Here is a 21,305-nt window from a genome sequence, read left to right as displayed (position 1 = left end):
TTCACTTCTCATCCCGGAGGCTGTGCAGCACAGGAAAAGCAAACGATTGCTGTCAAATCAGCTTCAACTCCTTAAACACAGTCATTCTGCACCCAAACTACACTACTCTGAATTTAACATTAAACACCCAGCATGAACTGCATTTGCATAAATCCCACCCACACGTTCTCAAACTGCAGGTTTAACCTCTCCAAATGTGAGACAGTTAAAGCAAGCCGTGCATGAATGAACCTCCGACATCACCTGGTTTGCTGGCAGCTCATGAAAGATATGTTTAGCACAGCTTTAACATTTTGACCATTTTACAGCTTGTTAAGTGCTCCTGTCCTTTACCCTCAACAAGTTAATTGGTCCCAGATGAACACTGCTGCTGCTTTATAGGTGGACAGTCTTGACATTGGCCAGGTCTCACTGGGCAGAGACAGAATCCATACATTGATAAACACAACCTGAGTGCTTTATCATTTAACAGCCAGTAAAAAGCCTGCTGGAAAGCTCATTGAGATGAACTGAAGAAAAATGAACACAAACAATTTTTCCCAATATATAACTTTATTTAAAATATTGTTACAATTTATTACTCTACACAACATTTTGAAAAGTTTTTTTTCTGTTTTCTTATACTGGTTAGTAAACCTTCATGGGTGATTTTAGATATAAAAATCTGTTTTTTTTTCAAGCTTAGCTCTGCCTTAAGTGTTAATCGATGTCATTACACACTTTGTAAATGCTTCTCTTTCATTAACACCGTGTTTTATTGTGTCCTCCATACAGCCATTCCCTCTGCACGCAAAACTAAACGATTAGCGGTGGCTCTACACACTATAATTTCCCCAAATCTTTATAATTTCTGCTTAAATAAATAAAAGTTCTGACTTGGAGAAACAAGAGTGCATTTTTGTCGAAAGGATATTCTTCTTTTCACTTTTAAAACAAACTATTTACATGTTATTGTGACGAAAGACAAACAAGGCTTAGGTTTTTAATTTATGTCGCTGCCTGCTTGCCATGAAAACAACGCCTCGGCTTTCAAAGCTACGAAGAGAAATTAATTTACACATAAAGGCAAACAAATTCTTAAACAGCACATCCATCCTTCAGCTTAGGAAACGTCCGCTAAAAAAAGCCAGCAGCTAACGTGCTTAGAGCTTGATGTGTGTTTTTAGAGGTCAGCGAACATCGAGTCTGCACAAAAGTGCTGCTGATGTGACTCAACAGTGTGGCCCTGACAAAATCTGCAGAGTCAAAGAAAAGATTTTCAAGCACTGGAGGGCCTGAGCGCTGTGAAACAGAGTAGATCATATTCAATATCTGCCCCTGAATGATGTTACAGTGCTGATTTTATACTTGAGACTCAGGAAAACTGATGTGTTACTATAGCAACAGTTTCGGAGCATTTCAGTGCCGGTTAGCAATGGACACAAACTTTCTCAGCCCCTTGTACAGTGCACATTTATTTTCCTGTCCTCGCTGTGTTTGCTGCACCATCCAACATTCATTTAATCTGTAAAGTCCTGTGTGTGAAATTTCATTGTCTTTTCATAAATAAATCATTCTCTTATTATGAGACCTGACTGACCAGCATCTCAAAGACAAACACGGGTGAACCACAGCACTGCACACACTGACAAACAAGAATACAGGCCAACTGTAAGACATGCTTCTTAACATTCCCGTCATCACTTTGCTTTCACCTCAACACTGTCACCATGACACTTAGCGGCCGAAACGGACAACAACTGACAGAACACACACCTGGCCCATGACTGAGACTGAGCATAAGATGGCACCTGGCGCTAACAAGACAAACTGAACCACCAAAAAATATGTATTTAAAAAAAAAAAAAAAAAAGCAGCTTTCTAAGAGCCTATTCACAGCAGCACGAGCCACGGGGACAGAGAACAAACATCAAACAGTAAAAAACACCGCTTTGAATACATTACTGGGTGGAGTGAGTCAGTTGCCTGACAGGAAGAAAAAAAAAGGAACAGAGGCTGCACTGAGCATGTGGAGTCAACGTGGTGCTGCCACGGCAACCGCATCTCCCTGTGATGATAGGAGACCAACCTGGAGAGAGTAAGAGCAGAGGACAGGCGAGCCTGTACACACAATTACAAAAGCTCTGCCTGTCTGTCTATCCCTCCACATCTTATAAAAACCCACTGTGGCTGAACGGCTCCAATTCTTCAGTCATCCATCTTTAAATTGGCCATTACTTCAGCTGTCAAAATGAATACCCAGCAACCTGCACATTGCAATTTCTTTCTCAAATTAGCTACCTGTTTTGTGTGTAAAACAAAAAAAAACACAATACATTACTACAGCGTGAATATTGCTATAAGCTATTTTAAAACTGAGGCCTCAGAGGGTAACGAATATCTCTCTCTGTTCTGCGCTTAACAATTCTGTCAAAGAGGGAAACAAAGATGTGTGTGTGCTGTCTGTGTGTGTGTGTGTGTTAGGTTGAGAAAGCGCGTGAATGTTAGCTAGACAATAGGAGACGCTTCCCATTTGTCTCCATCTGTTTGCTGTCTCTGCTGTCATCCAGACACAAAAACCCCATCTTCATTTGCTTTTACAGCGACAGCTCATCAGACACATCCAATCACAGCCTAAAAGCTTATCAGCAATGTCAATGATAAACATAGAGGACACAAACCCACACAGCATACAAACATCCGCATGCTCCAAGGTAACCAACTAAAATCGAATTATAAGTAAACCAAGGCAGGAAATCACATTTATAGAAACCTAAGCTCAACCGTGGAAAAAACTAGACTTGAACTTTTGCTCCAAAAGTTAGTGTGAATTAAAAGAAAAAACAGATTTTTTTTTTGGTCACTGCCCAAAGGCAGTAAAGCACAAGGATGAGGAAGTAATGGATTCGCTGACATAAACTAGCTCTTAGTCGAAATAACAACTCTGTTGCATGGAAGCAAAACTCTAGTCAGTACAATTTATGCACACTGCTGCAATTCAGAGATTTTTTTTATCAGTATGTAAACTTGCTTTCTACACATTTCAGGTCAGACAATACCACAAGAAAAAAACACATAAATTATCTGTGTGAGACCAAAAAAACAAAATATCTGTGTGTTAATTAAAAATCATGTCATGTGCATACACACACACATAACTAATACCGTTTCCTTTTCAGGTGCAGAAGGAGGCAGATAGCTGGCTGCATTGCGTGTACGATGACAGCTGCAGTTACACAACATACACACACACACACACACACATCTATCCTCCCCACTTGGTTAATGGACAAACTGCAGAGGAAAGATACTTTTAGGTGAGTTACAGAGCCAGAGGGATCACTCTCCGAGAGGCTCTGAGAAGATTTTTCAGCTCAAACTGAATGACAGTCAGTCTAACGCTCTGCCGCCCCCTGCTGCCTGCAGAGGAAACTGCAGCTGGGCAGACATTCACTCAACAAATAAAAATTTCACCATGTTCACAATCTGTCAGTAAGAGTCACACATGTGACGCTTTGAAAACATTAACGCTTTGGCCCATTAACCCTTTGTTCAAAAGGTAATTCCTGCAGAGAGCTGAGAATGAGAAAGCCTCTTCTGCTCAAGCTCTGCAAAATCACCACCATAAAACACTTGCGAGGGGGGATAAATATCAATACTGACATTAATGGCTGACTGCCAGCACACATTGCTGTGTAGTGCGGGTAAGAGGACAAGGTAAAAAAAAACAAAAAAAAGGGAGATCAGTTAGAGCTTGAGCACAATTCAGTTCACTGTGTTAGCAAAGAAACCAATTATTATAGCTCTTATATTAATCTATATTTCATCAGAAGTAAGATTGTTAAACATACAAATAATTATCAACACTTCCTCATTAACTGTTTCCATCTAGTTACATTTGTGCCGCCTATGTTTTATGACACAGACGGGGTACGTACAAGCCCAGACACAGAAAACGTGTTCATGTCCAGCATCAGTGTAAAGCATGACTTCGTTCTTTTATTACCGAATGCGAAGGTTCTCTGTACACCTCTCCCTTCTTATTTTTATCTGAGCTTAGTTCAGCAGGCGAGGCCCCGTGCGGCGAAACCTGGACCGCGCTGGCCTGCGGACCGTCGCAATCCCATCCTGGAAGTCAGCTCTTTCGTCAAGTGCGTTTTCATCGAGGCGCTCCATTTTTGCACAAATGGTGCTGTGGCGTCGCGGAAACCCTGACCAATCGCACACTGTATTGATACACTTCAACCAGTGACGACAATTGTGTCCAACAGCCCCACATCACAGGGCAGAAGCATGGAGGAAAACACCAGACACAGTATGGAGATCTAGTAAATGACATGGAAGTTGGCTCTTTTGTTTATTTTCCTTCATCGTTCTTCTTACTGTGCGTGTATGTCCTCAGGTCCGGTTTAGTGTAACAAATCCGATTTTCCAAATTTGGTAATTTCCTCTTTTTTTGTGTTTTTTTTTGTTAATGGGGGGAGGGGGACTGCCTCAGTCACTCAGTTCCGTGTTTGTGAATGGGCACTCTCTGGGATGGCTGTGATGATGCGAGTGGACCAGTACTAGTTCAAGTGATGGCAAATGGTTTTAGGAAGTTGCAATCTCCCCCCCTAGGTGGCGCCATCCCTTCTGTTGTGTCTCCAGAGGAGGCAGAAACTCTGGAACACAGAGAGACGGTTCAGAGCAACAAGTCTGAATGCCTTTATTTGCTCATGATGTGCCACAAGACAGATGAATACAAGCGTGTCACCAAGACAATGAATATTTTGCCATAGCATGCTGAAACGCTTGCTTCTTATCTTCTCAGTGCTCTGTTGTTTCTATGTTCCTCAGTCATCCTCCTGCCTTGTGGTTGCTTGTCCTCATACTAGTATTGCTGACTGAGTGTTGCCTCACAAATACTTTAAGCTTGTGGGTCTCTCAGAGATGGCTCTAATAGAGTCACATGTCTACGCATTCTTTCCATTGTATGCACAAATACTCCAGAACTTGTCTCTGCACAGCAATCTGTTGTTCTTAGGTGCATTAGGGGATGAATAATCCATGAAGTACACTTTTTTCCCTGTTTCGCAGTTGCTCTGTTATTTTATTTAGCTCCTTGTTACACTTCAGGAGCTACACAAAAGAGAATTTAAAATTGGAATGGTAGTTCTGAATGCACACAGTGGAGTTTCTCTGTATTAACATTTTTTAACAGAATATAAGTGTGTTGCACCATTATACAAACGGCACTACAGATATTTAATTCCATACAGGGAAATATCTGTCTTAATATATTTCTCTCATGTTGACATATTTGACTTTATGCATAGACATAAAAAGGCTTTTGCATACTTGAATGCCTCTCCTTGCCCTTGACATTTTAGATTTGATCAAAATGTGACTAATTCACAATCGGTAGTGATATTTACTGTGTAACACAGAATGTCATCTCTTTGAATATAGGCCAAAAACACATAAAAATACTTGCTACTTACCGCTGTTACTGCAGTTTTTGTTGTCTTTATCAGAGGCCTCTTCCTCCACCTGAGAGCAAGAAATCAATACACAAGAAATATAAAAGTAAGTTTAATTTGCTTTTTTAAACAGTACAAAATAATGCAAGAATAAGCTAAGTTTAGAAATTCACAGCTGGCATGGAGTCATAGGCTTCCCAGAATGAAAGAGGAAAGGAGTGGTCCTTACCTGTTTCCTCCACTTGAGCTCACAAAAGACTCGCTCGAAGCACTCGTGCATGTAGTTGAACTGCAGGAGAGAAAAAAGTGAAGCAGACAAAACTGTTTCAGGCCAACAAAAACACCACAATCAGCAAAGTCACTGTGTGAGGAAAACATGTTGATTATTTTAATCACATATGTATAGAGGGCGAGTAGACTAAAAAGTCCATTTGGCATCTATGCATCCTGCATATTAGCCACATGTCTGTACACTTACATATGGAGTGAAGATTTTGACCCAGCGAGGCTTCTTTTCTCCTCTTGTGTACTCGAAGCAGAACGCCATCCCCTCCTCGTCAGTGTCCCAGCGCTGCATCTCGCCCCACTCAAACGCTATTACCTGGTTCTAAAGAGTGAGCGAGACAATGGAGAGCAGTTAATATAAACATTTAACTCTCATTTAGGGCTGCAACGATTACTCGAGTAATATTCCAGGGCAAAATGCATCGACAACTAATTTAGTATTCGATGACTCGTTAGTGACGTCATTGGGAATGATTCTCTCATAGCGCAGCGGGATGATCAGCGTTTTGGGAACAAGAGGGCCCGAGTTTGAAACGCGGGCGAGTCGTCAGGTATCCACTAGTTGTTAGCTGCAGCCGTATCTATGGGTAAAACTATGACATTTATGCGTGATCCGAGTACTCGAATAATCGCAAAAATATTCAGCGAGTATCCGAGTATCAAAATACTTGTTTGTTGCAGCCCTACTCTCATTCATTGCATTCAACATTGCTCAAACAGATGCTCACCTCCAGTGTGCCGTCCTCAGTGCAAGCATGTAGCTTGAAGTGATTGATGCTGATAGCTGTGATGACGTGTCCCTTCCTCCTGGAGTCACAGGAGCAGTGGGGGAAGGCCACTTCGTTGTAGCCCTCACATGTCCGCAATAGGCTCAGGTACTAATGAGTATTAAAGAACATAAGTCAGAATTAAATGATGGAAAACATTAACCATTTTGTACAGACCCCAACCTACTATTCTGGCTCTTTGGCCTGGTTTTTTTTTTTTTTAATTCTAACTAAACTGAAACCATGCTTCCTGCTTGTCATTTGACTTACCGGTAAGTACATATGGTTTTAATGTTGCCTTTTCTATTATTAAACCAAGGTGTAACTCTGGAAGCGTGTAAAGGCTGCTGTGAATAGCTACATAGCTGTGAGTGTGTTGTTAAAGCCCTCTCACAAATGCCACTCTGAGTTAATGTTCTACCGGCATCAATATAAACACAATGGCTTTCTCTCCACACCATAAAGAGCTGTATTCTTAAGTGTGAAAGCTTTTCTGACTTCTCTGTCTATATTTATTTGGTAGTGATTTGGTGATGGCTCTGGTCAGCAGGCAAAAAGTGTAGTCATCCCATCTCCTCCCTGAACAAAGACTGGTCTGTGGTACTGACCGTGGCCATCTTGCGCTGCTCTGCCAGTTTCTGCAGCTGGTAGGATTTGTCCTCTGTTTTTATGAATCCCTTCTTCACATCATCCAGTGCCTGGACAGACAGGGGGGAGGGCGGGGTGAATAGGATGGGGTGTTGAGGTAGAGGAAAATGGAAGATACACCACCATTATTGGAGGACCCAAAATTAAAAAAAAAATAACACATGAAACCAGATTTAAACAATCGACGTGTGTACATCTGGCCCACATCTGTTAATGTTCACCAATCTTGATTTTAGCTGCAGCAGGTAACTGCTCAAAATCCCAAAACAGGATCCCAGACAGGATCCCAAAACACAGTCCCAAATGAAGAATGCTTCCTATAATGCTACATTATATTAAACAGCTGGAGGCTCAACATACAATAAATGGATATTTCAATGTTATGTTCACAATACCACCCCACAGAGACAGGAAAAAACATAACTGAAAGTTCAAATATTGTATGTTATTTTAAATTACATTTGGTTCTGTGCTTCTGTACTTTATTAAATGAAGCACTGCAGAACATCACAGGCTTATAATGCTTCAGCTAGTGACCTTTGCTGGTCAGTGGGCAGCCTGTAGGGGTACTGCTGTAGCTAATTTAAATTATTTTTCTCAGTTCACCCTTGAAAAAACACAGAAAACCCCCATATACTGTGTTTTGTACTTTGTTTGCTGACTGTTTAGGATCATTTCACAGGTAAGGGTAAGATCTGTGTCTAGGACCAGCATGTGTTATTGATTACCAAAAATTGTTTTCCAATGCATCTTGTAGAAATCAGTGGGAGACGTAAAACATATAAACTCTTAGGTTACCCTAAGTTTACAGCTTTGAAGAGGGACTCAATTATTATTATTATTATTATTACCTGGTGAAAACAGTAGTGCAGTGCCAGGGGGTTGTCTCTAAGCAACTCCTCCTCCTGGAAGCTGAACAGCCACTTGCGGAGTGCTAAGCAGGTCCCCGGCACTGCCGATGTGTAGTTCTGCACATAAAGCTTGTGAGGAAACTCATTAGGCGCCAGTTTACGCACTGCAAAACAAAAACAGACAAACAGAGAGGATGTGTTATAACAAAGACTGAGTGCAACCTGTACAGAGTCACCTGCCCTTGATGTCCAATATTACAAAACATGCCCGCAGGACCACAACTCATCTGTAGGATGACTCAAGTCTCTATTTAGAAAAGTAGCGGTCATGTGATGAACTCACCCGACACTAAATTAAACACATGAGGGAAGGTTTCCGGGGAAACTCATTAATTATGCATACAGTTCTTACCAAAGGAGTGGTTGATGACTTCAAAAAGGGCAAAGTAGCTCGCCATAATACTGTCCATTCCAACTTTCATCACTAGTGCCTTCAGGAGAGGATTACAGTCAGTTAAACCTTTAACGATAGACACTTAATTCCAGGCATGAATGGACAATATAGTGTCAGTGACCTGGTCTTACCTGGTACACCTGGTCTGTGGTACTGTTCTTACGGACTCTGACAGAAATGGTCGTCTTGTCTGGCAAGGCTATCCGCAATTCTACATCTGTCACTCCATTGTAGTTCTGCAGAGTGAAGCAAAACATAATGAGAACTTCAGCAGTGCTGCTTTACTCCTGTGGATTACCAAGAGTTTGTACTCGTCTGAGTCACAGCTAACATGCCCATTTTACATTACAAAAACCAGCAAGCCATGACTGAACCTGTACTATTATTTGTCAGCAGTACTGTTTCTGTTTTTTCCTTTCTGTCATAATGTGGCACATCTGCCAGCCCGTACACCCCCAAATGTGTGTACTTTACCACAGAGGAAGGTAAAAATCACACATTCACATACACCCCACCACACACCAGCATGTATGCAGCTGAAGATTGTTTATGAAACTGTAACAATCAGTGAGCACTAAGCACTTCTCTTCTCTAGTCAACTCACACTTGTACTTATGCAGTATCTGTATTTACCGTTTGGCTCCAGAGTTAAAAACATACAAAACAATAACTAAAGACAGCACACTGCAAATTAGCATACCTCGTCTGATTCAGAGAGAAACTCCTGCATGATGTCACTCTCCCCGATCACCCGCACAGAGCACACTAGAGGCATAAATAGAGAAAGAAGACTTACAGTACTTTCTGTAGCATGTACTTTTAAATAAATATGGATCAAGTTCTTCAGCTGGTTAGACTGTAATAATATAGATTGGTATCAGAAAACCTTTCCGAATGTCATGACCTTCAGCCTACCTCGCTCCAAATATTCCTCCAGCCCTCTGCGGCGAGCATCCAGCTGCTGTTCTGAGAGGGAGAAGGGCCATTTACCGGGAAGCTTTGGGAAGTTGAAGTTGGAAAACTCCCTCTTCAAGTTCTGGTGTAAGATGGCAAACTCGCGGTAGCGTTTTGAACACAGCTGTCTACCTGACATATACACGTTGTACACCTGTAGCCATTGAAACGAAGAAAAAAATGTGTCAAAAGAAAATGAAAAAAAAAAACGTTTTTGACATCCACTCGGTAAGAACTGGATGATCAACTGTTATGATCAGCACTCACCACAAATCTCTCGGAGTGCTGTTCTACATGCTTGTATGTTGGGATGGAAATGGGCACGGCCTGCTTGTCACTGTAGTCATAATTGGGTTGGACATCCTCGCCTCCTTCCAAACCATCAGCTTCCTGAGGTGGAACAGACAGCACAGCCAGAACCAGCTCCTTCTCACCCGCACGGATCAGGTCCACCACCTGCTTATGAGTTGCGCCCTCCACGCTCACCCCGTTGCTAGAAGAAGAGAGAGGATAGAGCAAAGCAAAGACTTTAAAATCCACCTTTTCCAAATAATAATTTCTGTTTAACTCTCTATACATTGCAGTAATGTGTTTAAAATACAATGTGTGTGGTAATATCAGCCCATTTTCCTCCACTGATTAACACAATGTTAGGAGTGTTTTGTAACCAGGTCGGCTCTAATGTCGCTTTCCTTTGGTGCTGAAAGACACCTCCCTTCTTGGCTTCGCTGAGGCCAGATGGCACCAGCATCAGGTATCTCTGCTAATCTCACTGTGGCACTGACACAGAGAAAGGAGGGGGAAATGGCAAGAGGTCTGTCTCCTATGTCTCTGTCATTATTACTTATACATGTGTATGTGGGTTGTATGGTGAACCATAAAAAGGCACCAGCAGGCGGATGGTCTGTTTTGGTAACTTCTGATTTCGTCATCATTTGTTGACAAATCAGCAATGGCAGTCAGAAAGGTGTCTCTGTAATGTCAATAAGGGTCATGTAACGTGAATATGATAGGACTATTCAAATTGTGACAGTAACAAATAAAGTTTTACATGATCCAACAATACCTTTTCCCTTTAAATAAAAGTATAATCAATCTGTCATTTAAGAAAATATCTAATTTGGACACTGTGAGAATTAATGATCAACAATGGTAAACAAACAGACAAGAAATACATCAGGTTAGCCCATTAGAATTTGTTAAACTGTCGCCTATCTTTGTGTGTAAACCCTTTCAAATAAAATGCTGACATTTGGCATACTTAAAACAACTGTTGTGAGTTTTTGCAAAATGGTCCAACTGGTTAATAAGTCACATGATAAGTATTTGTGGTGTCATATGACCAGAGAGAGAAAGTGGGAGATTGTCAAGTGCACAAAACATAATGTGTTGATGCCTCAGCAGGAAGAAGTATGACCAGTGTTCCTGGTTTTTAGTTTCTGTTCTCCTTTACTCCAAGTGAAAAATGTGCACAAATGTGTAATTAAAGGGACTGCACACAAATATTAATGATTTATTCTACACATTCCAGCTCAAAGCTTACAGCCCTGACAGGAGGCTTAATCGTGGAGTCCGACACTAGTACCACACTTGCTAACTGTTCCCCTGATCCTAACCCAAACAGAATGAGGTCTCTAGGATACATACATGTATATCAAAACCACTCAAATACACTGAAAAAGAACCCATCTGACAGACACAAACTTCTACTGTCCAGTGTAAACAGCGCGGCTGCTGTGAAGGCTAATCAGTGATGCACCTTGTGATGCTTTGAGTGACAACAGAACCTGCCAGTGTCCTCTGGCAGGTTCAAAACACACCATCAAACGTATACATGCGGCATCGCAATGTCAACTACACGGTGGTTTAAATTTCACCCCAACGGCCACGGTGAAACAATCACTGCGCCAAGGAGCTAGCCAAACACGGCAGCTACCTGGCTAGCTAGCTAGCTAGCTAGCAAAAGCTAATCAACATGCACAGCCAGTAGTCCAACTTATGTAAGCTGGTTAGCCGTCTGGTTAACTCACCAGCGTTAGCTTCGTGTGGTTGTATTCTTAGATGCTTATTTAGGTCCAAATATGGTAATAATTGAACAATTAGCCAATTGGGCAGTTAATTAAAAGTCTACTTCTATTTTCATAACACACAAGTGACGTAGCATTGTACCATTGGAGATGGCTAATGTTAACACATGCTTGAAATTGGATCCATACAGGCTAAAGTGTGTAGCTTGCATTATTTGCTAACTGCCCATTTGAATTGAACGGATAGAAGCTAACTTACACCTCCAGGATCCTGTCTCCCTTTGCTATCCCAGCTCTGTCTGCAGCACCTCCGGGCAAAACAGCGCTGACATGCTGAAGAGGAGCGTACAGCTCCCCGTTGATGCTGCGAAGCTGTCCTCCTTCGCTGACTTGACCGCGAACATTGAAACCGTAGCCGGACTCAGACTTGACGATCCTCACTATCCGTGGACCTGACGTTACCGTAGCGGCGTTCTGGGCCGCGGTGCCCGACGACGAACCGAACACCGGACCGTTACGGGATGCCGAAGGGAGAGCCTGCCGAGTTTCATCGTCTCCTACATCCGCCATCTTATTCACAGGCGCTACCCCCTCCAGTCGCTTCTAGCAGATTCAAAACAACACTCAGGCTCTGTGTGCCTCAGTAACGCGAGCTCCACAGACCGACCCTGCGTTAATAACCCGCCCCTCGACAGCGTCACGAGACACGGCCGCGCAACGTGACCCACCGGAGGCGTCACCGAAAGCCTGGTCTGCTCTCACGTTCCCCTCAGCGCAAGGTTACTCACTTCCACAGTGCATAAGGTGTTTTAAATGAATATCAAACTTTTATTTGACTTCATTCGTTTTTAAGAAGAAGAAAATTCAATTCAATTCAAATATTTTGACCAGAAAAGTGAAAGCCAATTGTTGCTCGGCAAACAAACTCATCTTCACCCTCTTTCTTCTTCTTCTTCTTCTTCTTCTTCTTGTATCTCCTCCTACAAATTTCAAGCTACAGACTCCATTTTAGTCTTAAAACGCTCATTAGATGCTGCTCTATCAAACTTGTATTCAGAATTTTCTATTTCCGAATCACTTCCACACGCCAGGCTCTCAAAGTTGGAGTGGTTTTTGAGGTCTCCTCTGCTGTTACCATGGTGACAGGCTGACACACAGAGGCATACAAAGCTCCGAATTGCTCTGATTCTCCAGCAATTCAGATCAATCCTTCACATCAGCATTCAAAGCAATGCTTCAGCTGCAGCAATCAAACTTGCATTTTCTTCAGGAAATGCCCTTTTCTAGTTCATATTTTATCAAAACAAACAAATCAAATCATGCACAATCAAGGTTCTGATTTCTTATTTAAAAACCAGAAGCGGATGTGATGTGTAGTATTTGGTTGGAATGAAAACTTGCAGGTTGTCAGCCCAGAGGCACATGACTGCTTATCACTGCAATAAAAGCTGGTTAAGCTATACCTCACTTCATCTGTCTTCTTGTTAGGAATTAACGTGCCAGAACGTTACAAACAAAATCAGAAAGATAAACACAAATATTATGTAGATTATAGCAGCATGCTATGATGAAAGTGGTTTGGTGCAGAACCTGTAACCAAACTGGATCAGTCATGGAAGTTTGGTTCTGGATTTTATTTGTGAGAGAAAAGGCAACCTGTCCAGGGTGTAGGCTACTCAGTGGTGGAGGAAGCACTAAACTTTGATACTTAAGTAAAAGTACAATTACCCAGCAAATTATATACTCGAGTAAAAGTAGAAGTGCTACATCCACAATCCTACTTAAATAAAAGTCTTAAGTACTTATTGTACTTAAAAGTAAAAGTACTCATGCACTGAATATATATATGATTTCCATTGTAAAGGATACATGAACAGGTTAAAATAATCAAAGAAATCATCTTAAAGACAGGTAACAGCTGCAAAATGTAATGGAGTAAAAGTATAAAGTATGCACTATTATTTTTACTTAAGTAAAGTATAAATACATAAAAAAATACTTAAGTATAGTAACAAAGTACAAATACTTAGTTACTTTCCACCACAGGGTGTACTCCGCCTCTCTTCCCACTGACAGCTGGGATGTTGTGGATGAAAAAGTTGTGCCATCTCCAAAATAACGTGGTGTTACTTTAAATAAGACACTGGTATTTTTCTGTCTTCTGTAATTTCTGATAGAAGTGACGTTAGTGACACGCTTCCTGTTGCAGTAAATGTTTCCTTTCTAAAGTTCATATGTTAAAACACAATGTGCACAAATGCAGTGTGTCAGAGACTTTATTTAATTTTGTGTTACAATATAATTTTCCTTATTGATTCTTTTAGTAAATATTCATTCCTTCTTCAGTTGAGCTGTGAAGAGGCGCTTCTTTTTTTCACACAAAACTGCAGCTCTCTCAGCCGGCCTCAAGGTGGCGCTGCGGGTCCTTTTACTTTTTGAAGTACTCGTGGCACATTTGAGTGAGGCAGCACACCAGGTTGACAAACTCTCCAAAGTCCACACTGTTGTTCTTGTTTGTGTCCAGGTCCTTGAAGATGCTGTCCACCGCCGCTTTGTCGTTGGTTTTCTGCAGTGAGAGAGAAGCGGTGAACGCCCTCGCTCTTCATCTTCATCACAACACAAGAGCTTAAATATTGAACATAATAAATATGGATGATTGTGCAGCTCACTCACGCAAAGCATGTCTCCAAATTCATTCTGAAGCAGCTCTTTCAGCTCCTCCTTACTCAGGGTGTTCTTGTCTCCCTCCTTGCTGGAGTACTTGGAGAAGGAGGTGATGAGGAGGGCCATGGCCTTCTGGACGTCAGACATGATGATGAAGGCTGATTTAACAGGAGACACAGAAAACAAAAAAAAATTCAGAGCATGTTTAACATGTTTTTATGACTCCATCTAGAGGCAGAGTCGAGGTCTGGTTGCAGATTATTGTGGTCATGTGGCATTGTGGTCAAATTTGGGAACATAACAAAGAACACCATTTTTATCCACAGCATTAGAAGGGAGTGGTTACAAGTAAAAAAAGGAGAGGAGGAAGGCGAGTTCTGTCCCCCTGCTGCTAATTTAAAGAAATCAAACACAGAAACACATGCTAATGTGTGCTCATTAGGAGCTGCTAAGCAGCCACTGAGTGTCTGACATCACTGCCTCCTGGTTTTCCATGGAGGTGGATAAAAATACACACAGGGTTTCCACCTGGGCTCCACCGCTCTTATTTCACGCCGTCTCCGGTCTCTAACGCTGCGTCTCTGTCAAGTGACACGGGGCAGTGTTATGGCAACAGTTTAATCTCACAGGCGACTCAGCTGAATGAGGAAGAAGAAGCAGGTCAAGACTTGAATGAAGTCCCAGGGGTTGCCAAATGTCAGTGGTCTGTTCGGTTAGTGTGGTATGTGTCTGAAAAGTGTTTTTTTTTGTTTAACCCACAGATCCTAAAAACCTCAGGAGACTTAGTTCTGGTTGCAGTGTGACTCACATGGTGTTGTTCCCCCTCTCTGGGGTGTGGTGAGCTGAGGAAATTGTGACATAAACAGATAGCGGAGGAAAACTGATATATTGCTGTTCAAATGTTTAATTAAGCTGCAATGAACACTACAGAGTCAGTAAAAGACAGATGTGCAAAATGAAAGAAAGAAAGAAAAAAGTCTGTTGCAACATCAAGTTTCACAAGCAAGAGCAAAGAGTTTGCTCCAAACAAACACAAATTACACACAATTACATGCAAACGCTGCAAATTTCTGTGATGTCACAATAAGATGAAGGATTTCTACTCACCGAGGATGAGATTTGAGAAGATCCGAGAGTGGAAGTCAGTCTTAGAGGAGCTGCAATGATGGAGAGATGTGGGCAAAGGATGCTTTATACATCACCACACCCTGCATCCCTCCCACTATAACGCTCCTTTCATCTTCAACCACTCCTCCTCCTCCTCCTTCCTCTCTGTCTTGTCACTTTTTGCAAATGCACATTTCAAAAAACATGATTTATTGTGCTATTAAACTTTTTTATTTTGAAATGCTAAAAAAATTAGCAACATTAAACATGCAAATGCTACATATACAAGTTCTAATGTATACGTACCTGCCGTCAAGGCACACGGGACACTTATTATTGCTTTAATGCATGTGTGTGTAACAAGGTGAAGATCATAATAAGCCTCTCTCTGTGTCTGAGCTGATGAAGAGGAGGGACGCAACGTTTTCTATCAGCACTGAATCACTGTTTGTCACACAGCTGCTCTGTTTGTGTTCATCCTTCACATGAAAAGACAGTTTGTGTCATGCACAGGGCTGGGAGCTGCTATAACTTTAATTTATTATAAGTGACTTCACTTCCAAAGAACTTTAATAAAATACAAATGTTTGCACATACATAGAAATAAACTGTTATGTAATGTTTTTTTGGCATTAGAGGACATTTTAATTGTAAGTTGTACCAGCTAATTCCTGCTGTTCAGTGCATGCCATTGACTTTTTTTTTGTCTATTTTTATTTTAACTCTTCGAGGTATGCATGGTTCTAGAGTGAAAACATTGGGCACAGTGACTCAGTCAGTGTTGATTGTTGCAGTCCTGAGTGGGTCCAGTCTTCCTCCCAATTCTGTGACTCACAGTCATGTGAGTCACAACCTTTTTTAAAAAAAAACAAAATCTCCGTTTTGTTGCCGCTCTGTTTGCATGTTTGTTTCTGTGTGTGGTCTCTTGTTTGACTTTGGAATAGATATAAAAGGACTTTTCCAGTCTTTGCCTTTCAGGGTACAATTGTTTTGGTCTTTAATTAGCAGCTTCAAAGTGCAGCTAAATACAGATTGCAGGTTAGAAGTCACTGTCACCATTTTTTTTTTTTTTGCCTCTGTGTGGAAATCACTAGTCAGACATTGTCTCTCTTACTCACTCATATCTACCAAAGCAGTGAGGGAGTATCCATGGAAAACACATTCTATATTACATCCAGCTGTGCTTCATATTTGTGTATTAGTGAGGCTGAAGCAGTTCCAATAACAATAATATTAAATACTTAGACCAAACCACATAATTACACTTGTCCTCTTGTGCCATCTAGTGGTCAAGCAGGCTGAAAAGAAAACAGCCTGAATGTTCTCTTGGAGCCGGGAGTCTGTCCTGCCTCTAGAAATACCAAAACCATGAGTCACTTGAACGCATCCCCTCCTCTGCCTTCAGTACTTTTTGATAAGCAACAGAAGAGGAAGTTGCTTTGATCAGTGGGACACTGAGATGCATTATACTAAAGTCAGTGGTGTATGTTTTTTTAAAGTAAAATTACAGAGTGTCCCGTGACCCTGCACTGCAGGACGAAGCATGTTCAGATGATGGATGGATGGATTACAGATGCATTCATGTGACTATTTAGAAAAATGCACACTACACTGTGAGGGCAAAGGTATGTGGACAGTCAGCTTCCATTATGTGTTCGCTTTGTAAAGTATGATGAAGGGTGATAAGGACAGGCATCAGGTGGCCTTGAGGTCACGACAAGCAAGTTCTTCCACACCAGACTGGGAACAAGCTGACAAAAAACACGGATTAGAAACTCCGAAGCTGCAACAATTGAACAAAAGTCTTCAACTACTGATCTAGAAACACACATTTACATTTACCAATGGTTTAGCTGCACATCTAGTAGACAGAGCAGCAGGCTGCGAAAGTAGCACGTGGTGTCCATTTGAATGAATGGCATTTACTTCATGTTTTCAATTTAGTGGACACTGACTGTCTTGCAGTAATGATTTGCAATGTGGATGTTATTTTCTTATTAATAGATTAATTACTTGATTTGTGAAAGAAAAATATCTACATTACAAAGTGTAATATGTCCATTTAGGTCCGTTTAAGTAGCACAAAACAGTAAAGTAAAAGTACCTAAAGTTATTGTATAGTAAATGTACTTTTCATCACATCTTTGATGCAAGCAGTTGCAGTTTATGGGTGCCACTTAACAACTGACATCTAAATGCAGCTGAAACACACAGCCATCAGTAACTGAGGCAGAAACCCTTTGACTTATCACTCTGTCATCCTTCAACAAGATTTTTGTAGTCTGGTGCAGACACAAAATCAAGGTAACAATAGTTTGATGTCGTTTCCCATGGCAACAGCTCCAAACCGGATGTGTAAGGGCTTGGTGTGTTCAGAACATTAGTGTTATTGTTAACATTTTTCCACAGAGAGGGGCTTTTCTTCACTGTGTGTGTGTGTCTAACGGGGGTGTGGCATGTTTGCTCATCTCCGAAGTCACACAAATACACACCTACACAAAGAACGACCTGAGAGACAGTAGAACTGTGAGAGCTCACACAGGTGGTGACAAAGTTCAGGAAGTCTTACTCAGGGAAACATGACTTGACCTGCGCACACAGCCACACTCTTACTTCATGCTTATTGTTGACATGTTGACAATTGATGATTGTTTTATAAAAATACCAACTCTGAGTTAATGCAATCTATTGATGTCATAAAATATGTCAACTACACAAAAGCAACATTGAAAAGAACAGTCTGCGAATGTTGGAATTCCCGGCTCAGCTGTGGGTCACATGGGTGTGGCGCTTGAGGGTGAACACACACACACACACACACACACTTTCGTAACCTAGCAACTTCAGTGTTTGCTGTGTAACCATGAACATTGATCACAAAGTTTAGCCCTGCCTAAGGAGGTGGGCGTACACAGAGCTTATAAAATGGTTTCTTTGCCCTGAGTTTGCCTTCCAGGCAGGCCTTCCTCAGGAAGCAGATGTTCTGCCTACTTAACACCAGGTTTGCAAACTTGATACTGCCTGGAAGACTTGATTTCGGAGCAATAATTTAGAAGTGGATGGGTTATGCTGTTTCTCTCTCTTCAACTTTCACCGGACATGACACACAATAAAAAGAATTTAATTGCGCAGTGCTGCACTGTGACTCAAACAACTCATCCCCTCATTTATCTGTTCATGAATGCATCATACTGTGGAAAGTTGCAACATCAGCTGAGTGATTGTGTGCCCTTGCAGAGGCGTGCCAGGAACATTCTGCAGATTCCTCAGGGCAACGATAAGCAGAATATTATAAAACCCGAGAGAGGGAGAGGTTCTGCTGACCTTTCACCCTCAGGAGAGCGTAAATTACAGGTAGGAACTGTGTCATCACACCTACGGCAGAGCCACTGGTGCAGCTGGGAGGAAGGTGGAGGTGAAAAACTAATGGATTAGAGCCAAGGTAAAACATTAAGCGTCTAATTGTTATAACGTGTGTCTAACTTACACCTTCACACACAGAGAAAGCACTACACACAACAGGTATGAAGTGATTGTGTTTTTAATGGACAAAAAAATATCTTTAAAAAAACTGAAATGCTTTCTGCTCACTTTTATTTTGTATGTTTTTACTTCTTTCCACTCTTCTTCATATGCGCCTGATAGCACTGTTCACAGGCGATGGAAAGTCCGACAACCAGAGAAACAAACTCCTCAAAGTTCACTTTTCCATCACCGTTGGCATCCAGGTCTTTCATGAGCTTGTCCACAGCAGCAGGGTCCTTCTGAGACTACAATGTGTTTGGGGTTGGAAAAGAAATATGTTATATTTAGTGTGAATGAAGTGTGTTTAAATGCTGCACGACAGTGGAGTAAATCCTCACCTTCAGGAAGTTTGACAGCTCGCTCTCCATCAGCTCTCTGAGCTGTCGCCGGTTCAGGTTGCCGTCGGAGGCGTAACGGTGGAACACATTGATGAGGGACTCCATGGCATTTTCCAGTTCTGAAGGCATGGTTGCTGCAGTGAGTTTAGACTGGAATATGAAGATAGAGAGGAAAATACTGAATATTATATTTCATAAAAACAGTGAAATAAATTATTTTGGGTTGTTGTCTTCAGCTCAAAGATATCCACAGTGTTCAGAAGCTGATAGAAGAATCAACTGATGATCTTAAGAAGTTTGATCATCCTCTCTGTCTGAACAGTATTAGCACTTTCACTCATGTAAAGTCAGAGTATTTACCTCATGATTTAACACTCAGAGTAAAGAAGCCTGGTCTGCAAAAACAGGATGAAGAGCTTTGCTCCACACCACATGACGCCCTTCCCACTGATGAGTAATGCTCATGAGAAGTGAGGTATGCTATTAAGATAGCTGTAATCGCCACAGTGCCAGTATCAAAAGAAAACTGCCATAAAACTCCACATTAGGCTGAGTACAGCTGCAGCGGCTCAAGAGGAGATGTGGGAGGGAAAGCTGAGGTTGTGTGGTTTGTGTAAGAGCGGATGGAAAACTTGAAGAAAACTGAGACCCCAAAATGGTGGAATTCACTTCAAGTAATGAGCAAGGACACTAAAGCAGCAGCGCACGTGTGTCTACATGCCCACAGGCCAACCACACCCTGACAGACACCCTCTGTAGTCTACCTATTGACCATAACGACAGCACTGGGAGAACAGTATAAGAAGATTGAGAGCAACAAGATGTGAGAAAAGCTGAAAATAATCCCTGCGTGCCTGTATTAAAAAAACCTGACTTTTGATAAAACAAAATGTTACAAGGCTAAAGAAATAGTCATAAAATAAAAAAAAGTCTATTTCAAAACTTTAACAAAAGAGACAGTGGAATCATGTGGATAAAGTGAAACTTCTCCTTTAAAAACACAGCCACTCATTAAAAGTAACAGCAGATCATAACCACAGTAACACCCCGAGGAGGGGAAATAAAAAAAAGAAGCTGTGATTGGCAGCACAGGTCTCAATCAATCCGGATTCAGATTCATTCTTTTCATGTCCCACACACCACATTTCAGAGTTCCTGGAAATCCAGAGTAAAACCACACCTGAGAGAGCGAGTACCGTTAGTTCTTACCGTGCAGGGCTTGGACATGGCCGGCGGAGGAGAGCTGCGAAAAGTTCAGAAGTTTGCAAGAAGTGCAGCGGAGGTTTTTATAGCCAGGCGCCGCCCAGGGCTGCGCTGCGGTGCGGAGAGTCGAGCCGTCATACAGACACATGGACCCTGAAGACTGTAACTCACGGCGGTGGGCGGTGACACCGTGCAGTAGTAATATCATGGATTGTTTCTAATGTGTTCGAGGCTACACACGACATGTTTAATGGCGGATTCATAGCCTTTATAACAAGGAGTATCCTTAAACTCATACATGTATTTACCTACATTTTTCCTTGATGGCAAAGTTTGCTTCATGGAATCATGAAAACTGACTTTTTATCATATTATTTAATATATTTCTACTGAAATGATCACTCCTCCTCACTCCTAACTGCAATTTTGGAATATTTGAGTTTATAGTGCCATTAAGCAGCAATGAGGCACACAGGGAGTTAAAAATACAACATAAATATGTTAAAGTGATGCATTTAGGGACCAAATAAGTTTAAGGTTCATCTCGCCAGCCTCTGCTAAATGATTTCATTACACCAAACAAAGAAGGTAAACAGTTTCAAAGGAAGACCACTGGACTGCCGACCAAAAGACACGACAGAGTTAATGAACCCACAGTAAATCTAATCAGCGTGTGTCCACATAGTACAAGATAAGTTCTGTAAACTAGAGCTGCTGCATTATAGATGACAGCAAAAACCAACACCATAAAAATACTCTTTAGTCTTCTTGATTTTGTGTTAGTGTGCCATATTTCTTTCAGTCGTCCCTTCACAAAGTGCACTTTAAGGTTGAATTGTGTGCCCTCTTGTGGTAGAAACAGAATATTACAAATTTTGTCTGCACCTGATACAAGTGACTTAAAAACAAAAAATAAAATTCATCTTGCAGCAGAGAACAGGTATAATTAGGTAATATTGTAGCATTAAACATGCCCCATTAAGTTCTTATATATTGGAAATATTATTGCTTGTGGGTTAAATTTCTCATTAAGCCCACCAGTGC

The 21,305-nt window shown here is 41.5% G+C and overlaps 3 protein-coding genes across 3 annotated transcripts; all 3 read right to left on the bottom strand.

Annotated features, from left to right (window-relative positions):
• Positions 1-533: 533 nt before the first annotated feature.
• snx27a (sorting nexin 27a) lies at positions 534-12,097 on the bottom strand. The gene is made up of 13 exons (XM_028399064.1): positions 11,684-12,097; positions 9,665-9,890; positions 9,359-9,551; positions 9,144-9,208; positions 8,575-8,679; positions 8,402-8,480; positions 7,990-8,153; positions 7,099-7,188; positions 6,452-6,601; positions 5,917-6,045; positions 5,668-5,727; positions 5,460-5,508; positions 534-4,640 (listed from the first exon to the last, which is right to left on the bottom strand). The coding sequence occupies exons 1-13, from the start codon at positions 11,992-11,994 to the stop codon at positions 4,570-4,572; spliced, it is 1,692 nt and encodes a 563-aa protein (XP_028254865.1). The 5' UTR covers positions 11,995-12,097; the 3' UTR covers positions 534-4,569.
• A 1,585-nt stretch (positions 12,098-13,682) lies between these two features.
• LOC114432224 (ictacalcin-like) lies at positions 13,683-15,343 on the bottom strand. The gene is made up of 3 exons (XM_028400100.1): positions 15,196-15,343; positions 14,098-14,246; positions 13,683-13,990 (listed from the first exon to the last, which is right to left on the bottom strand). Exons 2-3 carry the CDS (start codon positions 14,233-14,235, stop codon positions 13,853-13,855), a joined length of 276 nt encoding a protein of 91 aa, XP_028255901.1. The 5' UTR covers positions 14,236-14,246; positions 15,196-15,343; the 3' UTR covers positions 13,683-13,852.
• Positions 15,344-18,718: 3,375 nt separating this feature from the next.
• Positions 18,719-20,407, bottom strand: LOC114432223 (protein S100-A10-like). The gene is made up of 3 exons (XM_028400099.1): positions 20,268-20,407; positions 19,059-19,208; positions 18,719-18,965 (listed from the first exon to the last, which is right to left on the bottom strand). The coding sequence occupies exons 1-3, from the start codon at positions 20,283-20,285 to the stop codon at positions 18,804-18,806; spliced, it is 330 nt and encodes a 109-aa protein (XP_028255900.1). The 5' UTR covers positions 20,286-20,407; the 3' UTR covers positions 18,719-18,803.
• Positions 20,408-21,305: the final 898 nt, after the last annotated feature.

Source organism: Parambassis ranga, chromosome 2 (assembly GCF_900634625.1).
Source record: "Parambassis ranga chromosome 2, fParRan2.1, whole genome shotgun sequence".
Taxonomy (NCBI): Eukaryota; Metazoa; Chordata; class Actinopteri; family Ambassidae; genus Parambassis; species Parambassis ranga.
Note: the sequence above shows the minus strand (reverse complement) of the source record. Positions and strands in the feature narration are given on the sequence as shown.

Coding starts and splice junctions, on each gene's coding strand:
- LOC114432223 (XM_028400099.1), bottom strand. Junction 18,966..19,058: donor AGCTGTCAAACTTCCTGAAG/GTGAGGATTTAC, acceptor AACACATTGTAG/TCTCAGAAGGACCCTGCTGC.
- LOC114432224 (XM_028400100.1), bottom strand. CDS start 14,235: ATGTCTGACGTCCAGAAGGCCATGGCCCTCCTCATCACCTCCTTCTCC. Junction 13,991..14,097: donor AATTTGGAGACATGCTTTGC/GTGAGTGAGCTG, acceptor CTCTCACTGCAG/AAAACCAACGACAAAGCGGC.
- snx27a (XM_028399064.1), bottom strand. CDS start 11,994: ATGGCGGATGTAGGAGACGATGAAACTCGGCAGGCTCTCCCTTCGGCA. Junction 9,891..11,683: donor GGAGACAGGATCCTGGAGGT/GTAAGTTAGCTT, acceptor CTCTTCTTCTAG/CAACGGGGTGAGCGTGGAGG. Junction 5,509..5,667: donor AGCTCAAGTGGAGGAAACAG/GTAAGGACCACT, acceptor TCTTGCTCTCAG/GTGGAGGAAGAGGCCTCTGA.